We start from the raw sequence: 9,165 nt of genomic DNA on the forward strand, positions 1-9,165 counted from the left end.
AATTAAGCAATCTTATAACAAAAACTCCTATACCAGATATTAGTGCCCAAATCGAAACCATCAGATACTATATTATTGGAGAATATTGGGAAATTGATTAGATCACTCATATTACCATTAACAGAAAGATTAAAATTCATAGCCCGACAATTGGGGAATCTAGAAAAGACAATTGAGGAGATTAAGGAGGGAACCAAGGAACTAGCAAGGTCTTTACCACTCCCTCCACTGATTGTATCGACCATAAGTAACAATAACCAGGAGGGACTGATTGCTAGAGCTACCAGCCCGGCAAAATTAAACATCCAGCACACGATGCCTCCTCAAACTACAAGTACAGATGTGCAATCTAAAGATAAGGACGTAGAGGCGGTTATGAAATCCAATAGCCAACTAAACCCTAAACAAACAACCGTAATACATACTGAGTCTGAAGATTTGGCAAGGACACCCACTCAAAAGTTTTTTTTAACGTAGACCTTCCCCCAGAAGCAGTTCCCTTGGTGGTGGTCCTAACTGGAGTCCCTCCCCTAGAGGATGGAAAAAGAGAAGACCACAGCCAAATAAAAAATAAAGTTATATTTTGGCTCAGACAGAAACGCCCTCTTCCCCCAGAGATCAATGGAGAAATCCTTCTTGTTAGGCGTCTCTCCTGGCTAGGAAGTAGGACAAAGGATATCATGGGCGACATTATAACGATTAACTTCAGAGACAAAAGAGCTGTAAGATACATCCTAAATTATCCTTCTCTTAAATCTTCTAATTCAATCGAGGTACGTGATTTGACCTACTTCTATCCCAGAGTACACTTTTCTGCTAAAAATAATTCGAGTATACTGATTCAAAATCTGGATGGGCGTACTAGTCCATTACTCCAACGCCAAGACATTTACCTCAGGCCCTCCTACAATCGACAAAGTGACTGCTACTTATAAGTCACAACACCCAGAGGACCGTTTAAGGCCCCCTTTTCCAGGCCAGAGAGATTATTACAACTCTTCTCATCAATATAGGAATAACGCGGTAAGGTCTCTCGCAGAGAACTACAAATACCGTACCGCACTATCTCAGCCTCAGCGGAATTGTTTTATGACCCCAACTTGTTATCAGTCTGGTCAACCAAGGTCTTCCTTTCAACGCCACGAGTATCGTCCTTGTCCTTCATCTTGTCATCAGGATGATTACTTCCTACCTCTTTATAATCGATACGCAGAATTGATAGACCTGGAAGGAGTGGATTGACTGAACCTAAATGGAGTAGAAAACAATGATATTGATAGATTTCAAAAGGTGCCCTCTACTAATATGGAGGACAATCTTAACATTAATTCTGTCATGCATATGTCTCAGGATGTTAATCTAAAGCATATCCAGAATCCTTTATTACCTACGGAATTACCACTTAATTACAAAATCTTAGACAAAACTCAACCTATTCTAAATACAGAACAGAACTCAAATCTTTTATTCCCAATTTTCAGTCATGCTTAGGAGAGGGGTTAAAATTTCAAGTAGCAGTCTTATTTTGGAACATTGCAGGACAACGCTCTAAGATTACCAACGATATATGGAGGAATTTTGGTCCCAGGTTTGATGTCTTAGCACTCCAAGAGACCTGGACTGTTGAACCGATACACATGGTAGGTTATAAAACTTTTTTTTCTTCTGCCCAACCTTCCGTCTCAGAGCGAAAGGAGGTTTATCAATTTATATTTCAAACCTCCTAAACATAAATAAAGTAGTCCCCATGAACCTTGATCTAAACATCCAGATTCTTAGGTTGAGTTTAAATAATGGGGACAGCTTTATTATAGTGAATTTCTATAATAACCTCCCTGAGGCTGAAACAATTTCCGTGGTATCCCAGATGCGGTCCACATTAAAATCCAGCATGACGAAGAAAATAAGTGATGCGGTGATTATCTGGGGGGGGGACTTCAATCTTGGTCCATGCCACTATATTGATAACAAGAACATATGTGGCATTTTGGATGAATTTGATAACCCAATACCTCACTTCAGACACTCAACTTTAGGTAACTACCTAAATGAAACCTTATTTGAACTAGATTTGGTTCAAGCAAACATCAGGAATGGAAGGAATCAAACCTTGGCTCCCACATTTCATGGGAGAGGGTGCTCGACAACCATAGATTATATTCTGGTTTCAAATGTTGAGAGGACTGAAGATGCTGTTTTCACTAGACATTTAGTCCCGCTCAGTGATCATTATCCCCTTAGTATCTCTCTCTTTTTGACTCACAAATTAAAGAGAGGCATGAGAACTATTCTATCACAAAATAACCTAGCGTTGACCAGACTGAATGGATATGCACTCAAATGGGGGAACGTAGTACCTATGGAGGTGACTAAACAAGTGATTGCGAGGGCCAACCCATCCATCATGACTTGTCTCAACCCACATTCAACCCACTCAGAGGTTATCGTAAGCTTCGAACGGATTGTTATGGCAATAAACGAAGTATTGGGGGTGGAAACAAAACATGTTTCAAAAAAACAAAGGTTGGTTCAACCATGATTGCACAGTTGCATATTCTAATTTAAAAACGGCACTGAGAAAAACACTTAGGGTACCACAGGAGATATTAACACTTAGGAAAGCTTATAATCCCGCTCTAAGAACCAGGAAAAAAGAACTAAAAACCCAGCTTTGGGAACAATTGCACGAAACCTGCTCCCAAAAACACATGGCAACCTTCTGGCAAGTAGTAAAGTCCCCTTTCCTGAATGACAACACACATCATGCTAAGCTAGATCTAGCGATTGAGGAAAAGGAATGGGTCCTATACTTTTCCAAAACTTTCTCGGCAGATAAGGAATCCCCCGAACTCCAGGACTTAGATTATTTGAATCCTAACCCTCCAAATGAACCATCCTCAATTTACCCTATTGATTTACAGTTTTCTCTGGAACAGACCGCCTCGGCCTTGAATGCAAGCAAGAACGGGAAGGCACCGGGCCCAGACGGTGTTCCTATCGACCTATTTAAAGATCAAGTGGACCTCTGGATCCCTATTTTAACCAGAGTCCTGAATGCAACCTGCAAGATGGGTTTATTACCATCTTGGTCAAAATCCGTACTAGTCCCCATTTTCAAGAAGGGTGACCGGGACTCAGTATCCTGCTATCGCCCAATCTCTCTATTAGACTCCCTGGGCAAGATGGCAGGTAGTCATTCTAGAACAATTGCAAGATTGGGCTGATGAAGGTAGGGTCATCTCAGATTTACAGTACGGGTTTCGTCAGGGCCTGGGGACCATCAAGCAGGCCCTAAACCTTTCGCTTTTAATTGACAAGTATGTGCATATTAAAAAAGGAGATTTGTATATGGTCTACGTGGACTTGTCAGCCGCGTTTGATTGTGTTTCCCATTCCAAACTTTGGGTAATATAGGCTGACATGGGGGTCCCTTCGAACTTGCTTATATTTGTTAGGGAACTTTATGCTAATGCCTCTGCTCGAGTCCGTTATGGGGCGGGGGGGGGAGCTGACGGACCCATTTCCAGTAGAAAAAGGGGTTAGGCAAGGATGTGTCCTAGCCCCTTTTCTTTTTACATTATATACTAACGCTCTGGAAAAAGATGCTGAAGGAATCCCAGGATCTCCCGATGATAAATAAGCGTCCAATTCCTGCACTACTTTATGCAGGTGACTCGGTCATATTGGCCCGTACCCCCCGTGAACTACAAAAAAATCTAAATAGATACTTTACATTCATGGCGAGTCTTGACCTCAGGATAAATAGAACTAAAACCTTCGTCATAAGGTCAAGTTCTTCCCACACAAACACAAACAAAATGAAGGGTATCTACTTGAACAACCAAAAATTAGTTTCTACCCATACTTACTCTTACTTAGGCATAACAATGGACCACAAATTATCTTGGAAAGCGGCAGTGGAAACTCGAAGATTACTCTTCTTGAACAGTTACAGCCCTCCTCAACTGCATTAGGAAATTGGGCAATAGAGCTCCAACTGAAATTATCCAGATCTATAAAGCCAAATGTTTATCAGTGGCTTTATATGGGGCCGCTCTCTGGGGCTTCGTGAACACGGACACTATCCAGAAAGTTGAAAATTCCTTTCTGAGGTCTCTCCTTTCAGTTCCGGGGAGTACGGGAACTTTCGCTTGTCATCTAGAAGTGGGTCTTGTACATCTGGCGGACCTAGCAAAAGTGGAGCCACTTTTGCTATGGCGTAAAATATGGTCATCAGATAAAGCCACCCTTACCCAGTCGCTCCTGTTGGACTGTCTAACCCTGGATAACGTCCACAGGTCAAAGTGGCTGCGGCATATTGCAACCTTCTTCCATGATTTGGGTTGGGATAAGTACTTTTACAATCCCACATCAATATGTGAGGTGTCGAGAAAGATCTTAAAAACTAAAGCACTCGCCCATCTGGAGGAGATGAGACTATTGAGCGAAGTTAGTAAACCATCTGTCACTCATAGTCTAATGATTCAATCGATACCAACACTGCAGCCCTATCTTTCTCTAAATATGACCAGCTATGAGCGATACTTATTGGTAAGACTCAGGATGAATATTTTCCATCGAATAATTGCCTTCCCAGTTCAAAACAACTGGGCCAAAATTTTACCTGCTTGCTCTTGTGACCTTATTTCCCCACAATCAACTCTCCGCACTGTCCTTTTCTGTAAATTTTTAGCAGAAATTAGGAAAAAACTGCTTGTTCCCTTTTTGAGGCGCACTGGACTCAGACAATGTCGCCCAGCCTTACTCTTTTTGCAGATGTTGGAGGGAGACTTATTGGTATTTACAGTAGCCACTTTTTTTAAATCCATCGTTCATCATCGAAAGACTCTAGATCAAAGAGCTATCGAGTCTATCTAATGTTATAATTTCGATAATTTTAATGTTTTTGGCTAGGTTTATAGAAAGTTCTTGTAAGATAGAGACCTTTCTTTTAACTTGGAAACAATCTTGTTCCTTTTTATATTTTTTTAAAGGATTGGAATTTTATTGAATGTTTTTATTGTATGCTTTTTATGATTTATAATTTAAATCGAAATAAAGTAAGATTGATTGATTGAAAGGCCTCACAATCTGCGCACTGAAGGGTCCTGTTGGCTCTTATGACATTTACTCATCTGATCAACCATATCCATTTAAATCACCTGTTTTTGAGTTTTTATCAAAGATTTAAGTTGCCTTTCAGTCTAAATCAGGTTGTCATGCCCTAGTAAGACTTTAACTTGGTATTGACTTTTCTTATGATGACAACCTTTGAGCAGTTTCACTTTGGTTTGCTGTGACTACTGATGCTTAGAACAGTCATCCAGATTGTCATCACCTCTGCACGCTGTGAGACCTGCAGGAACTCTACGTGAAACCAACCTTCACGACCTTTCTGGATGTTAGTGATGATTACTTGGGTGGCCTTTTAGCCCAAAATTGTGCCTCCTTTCCATGTTGGCCAGTCCAGTACAATGCTAGTGTTTCAATCCATCCCATTCTCTGAAGGCAAGGATGAATTGGCTTGACCTTAAAAAGGCATTGAACTAGTACGTTGGCCACACATGTCAATTGTGCAGATGAGATTTTTGTGTTAGTTTTTTGAGCAAAGAAAATTAATGCTGTACAGAAAAGGACCTTTTGAGAATGATAGTCCTCAGTATTGAAGGCTCCTATGTGCTGAGAAGAAGCCCCCGAAGGCCTGTGAGCTCATTGCACATGGATCCAAGGTTTCTATGACCGGATTGGCTTGTACGGTGTAGGGTTGGGGGCCTTTTCTGCATATCTACTAGGATGCGATACAGGTGTCTGTACATTCATGAACCGCCTGCTCGATACTGCAAGATGTTTGAGTCCACTCGCTGGGCCTTCACCTTTAGAAGGTACTGCTATGGTATCCTTAAGTTACGAAATCTGCAATTAGAAGTATCCACAGAAGGGCAAGCTACCTTTATTAGTGCAATTTCTGGTGGATGCTCCAATTGTAGATTCTTTATTGCTCTCACAGCACCGGTTTTTGGAATAGAGTCCTGGTAGTCATAAAGTTAGTTGTTGGGTGTTGGCACATATAACCTATTTATTGTTTTAGTGCTCAGTGTCTCAGGCTTGGGAGAAGAACTAACTGACCACCATTGTAGAAAGAATAAAGACTGCATCACTATTTCAAATAAAGGTTTGTGACACCATAGCTTGAGCAATTCACAGCATTTTTTGGTATGCATAAGCATTGTTTGGTCGCAACCTATCTTTGTAATAGCCGTAGTAAAGTGATACAGGTTAATTGACCACTATTAAGGCCTTTAAATCTAAATTGATAATGAAAGGTAAGACCTATATCGTAAAAGCAGATTTTGCTCCCGAAAATGCAGTCATTTTGGCATTATGAACCTACTCAGTCAACTTGACTTCTGTGGGTGGCGCGATGAAACTTCTCTAGTTCCCTCTGAGTGAGTGATTAGGAATCAGTGCAGTGTCCTTTTACTATTCATTGGTGTCAGTTTCCTAGGATCAGTGATTGATAAATGCATCTGGTGTGTGTATAAAAATTGACATGGGATTCTCTATCCATATACAGTAGAATCTGCACAAGCTGTGTCCCTGGAACACCAATGGTATAAACATGTATGCAAAGAAAGCTTGTCATGATGTTGTAGTTCAATGTTGAGAACAGTTTGCTTCAGGGTTTGACCGGCAGAGCCAGCAATACTACTATTGCCAAGTGGATAGTCATGTTCTAGTATTGGCCTTAGAATCTCAGTGGAGTTGATGCATCTTGTGCTTTCCAATAATTCAGCAAGATGACTGCTTCATGTGCCCTTCCAAATACCTCTCCCTATCGCAGACCTGCAGGGCAACAGTGCAAGTGTTGCTCACTAAGTACTCCATGGAGGATGTAGCCTATGTCAAGACCATGTAGGAACTAAATGGGTATGATTGGTAATTCTCCAGTGTTGGGGTTCACAAGCAGGGACTGTAATCCCTCACCTCCCCCAGTGTCAGCACTAGTTAGTTTCAGTCCTTGAATGCAGCATAGTAAATATCCTCGCAGCTGTAAGAGGACAAGCAAAAGCTGAGAAGCTTTCCTTCACTCTTTGGTATATATACAATCCCATTTGACTTAAACTTCCTAGTCTCCCTTCCACTCCTTTTGCTTTATTTCTTCACACCCCATTACCGGAGTGTAGCTAATGTGACTGAACCTGGTATCTGTTTCCTTTCAGACTTCAGTTACTGAGGCTGGTGGTGACCCATCAATCGGTATCACATCTGAGTAATCTCGCTACACCTGAAGACCACCATAACACCCAGGGTAAGGGGATGAGCATGAGTAACATGTTTTACTTCAATGAATTCAGTCAGCATGGTGGAAATTAGTTGCATGGAATTGCTTTGGCCTTAAACGCTAGAATCACTTGTAAAACACCTCACCTTTGTGAGTTAGGAGTTAATCAGTTTGGTTTTCAAACAGTTGGAATGATTGGCACTAGGCAGTGCTCAGTGTCATGCTGATAAGTTGATCCTTTGGTCTTGAGCCTGGACATTGTGATGCAGTCTTCGAAGCTCTCAAACAGATTTTCCTAAACATGCCACATCTCTCAGATGGCTTAATCTAAACAATTTTATCACGTGGGAGGCTGCACCCACCAGCTTCTTTGCACCTCCCTTCCATATTGTGCTGGAGGTTCTCTGATGGACTAACAGTTGCAAATGTGAAGGGGTGAAACTTTTTTTTGTAAAAGGAAGTCTGGCTATTGAACATTGTAGGATTGAACAGTACAATTCTAATTGATTTTTTTCCCTCTAGGTGCCAACCAAAACCCTGTTTCTCACTTTCTCCAGCTGCATGAAGATGATCCTGCATTTCCCTTAACCACTCAACCCATGGTTTCCTTTTATTGCGTATCAGCAGCGCACAGTCTTGGCATGGGTGACTTCACATACTGCTACTACTTTGGGGTGACGTATACCCCAGATACTTGTCCAGGTTGGATGAGAACATGCTGACTTCAATTTGTTTTTCCCCTCCCTTTTACAATCTACATTGTGTGACTCTTGTGCAGTTTGGGGCCTCAATAAAAATGGAATTTGCAGATAATGTGGTGTTCAGAGTTGTGATTTCTACAATCTCAGTCCATGCAAGACATACTCTCTAAGTTGATAACCTTTTTAATTCAGAGCTGCCAGGCTGGACCTTGAGACTACACTAATTTGTCATTTTTAAATCCGATTTATTTTTCCTTCTATAGCTTGTAACACACAAGGAATGAAAGTTCAGACAGCTGTCCTTTCTGGGGTAAGTAGTGCTTAGTGGCTCAGACAACAACCATTCTACCTATTTTTCAAATCTGAGCAGGTCCAAAAGGCCCATTATCTGATGGGTACTTCTGACTGCAGATTGATCTTGGGAATATCCCAGGTGCCAGACTAGAACTAGAGATTTTTTTCTGTATTACTTCAGAGTGGCTGTAGGTGGTGTGCAGCTCTGCATTTCTTTCAAGTCATGCAAAAGGTACTATTCACATTCCAAGTAGTTGGGTAAGTTCAAATTGAAAAAGAAATGTGACTCTCCCTGGCACTCTAGTCCAAAGTCACATGAAAATCAGGGTGCCTTTCCTTCTCTGTCCCCATGAAAATCAGGGTGCCTTTCCTTCTCTGTCCCCTACCGAGGACCTGATTCAACATCTGTCTACCCCCGCCATAGTACTAGGTTCATTGGCTATAGTTCAACAAATTGAAGCTGTCGAAGCCATGTTCATCCTTGGCTCACTTCTCACTGTATCCTTGAGGCCTGAAGGCATGCGAGGGGCAGATGCGCCAGCTAGGCTACAGTTCGTGGATCCTTCCTAAACTCCATCTACGCCTCTCGACTCCTCTGCCTGGTCTGTTATTTCTGGGCAGGTGCCATGTTGACACCGGAGGAAGAACCGATTGTCCTATCGGACTGTGAAGGAAACCTGCCACAGCTTAAGTCACGCCCTCCACAACATTTGGCGCTGCTGGTCCAGCCTCATTCTAACTCTAATAGAACTCTGCCTTTACTTAGAATGATCCACCTTCCTTTTGCTTGAGATTCTGAGCACAATCAACATGGTAATGGAGATGACCGATGTTTCCCTGTATTTTGGCAACCTTTCATGGACCTTCTGATGGACTTCTAACCATAAA

General features: G+C 41.8%; 1 protein-coding gene across 2 annotated transcripts in view; it reads left to right on the forward strand.

Moving 5' to 3' along the window:
• Positions 1-8,095, forward strand: part of YBX2 (Y-box binding protein 2) — a 400,311-nt gene extending 392,216 nt beyond the window's left edge. For both annotated transcript variants that reach the window (XM_085638013.1, XM_085638012.1), the window contains 2 exons: positions 7,221-7,309; positions 7,805-8,095. In XM_085638013.1, coding sequence (XP_085494139.1) covers positions 7,221-7,274 — 54 coding nt within the window. In that variant the 3' untranslated portion in view covers positions 7,275-7,309; positions 7,805-8,095. The remainder of the gene's footprint in view (positions 1-7,220; positions 7,310-7,804) is intronic.
• Positions 8,096-9,165: the final 1,070 nt, after the last annotated feature.

The sequence above is a fragment of the Triturus cristatus genome, chromosome 12 (genome assembly GCF_964204655.1).
Source record: "Triturus cristatus chromosome 12, aTriCri1.1, whole genome shotgun sequence".
NCBI classification, from domain to species: domain Eukaryota; kingdom Metazoa; phylum Chordata; class Amphibia; order Caudata; family Salamandridae; genus Triturus; species Triturus cristatus.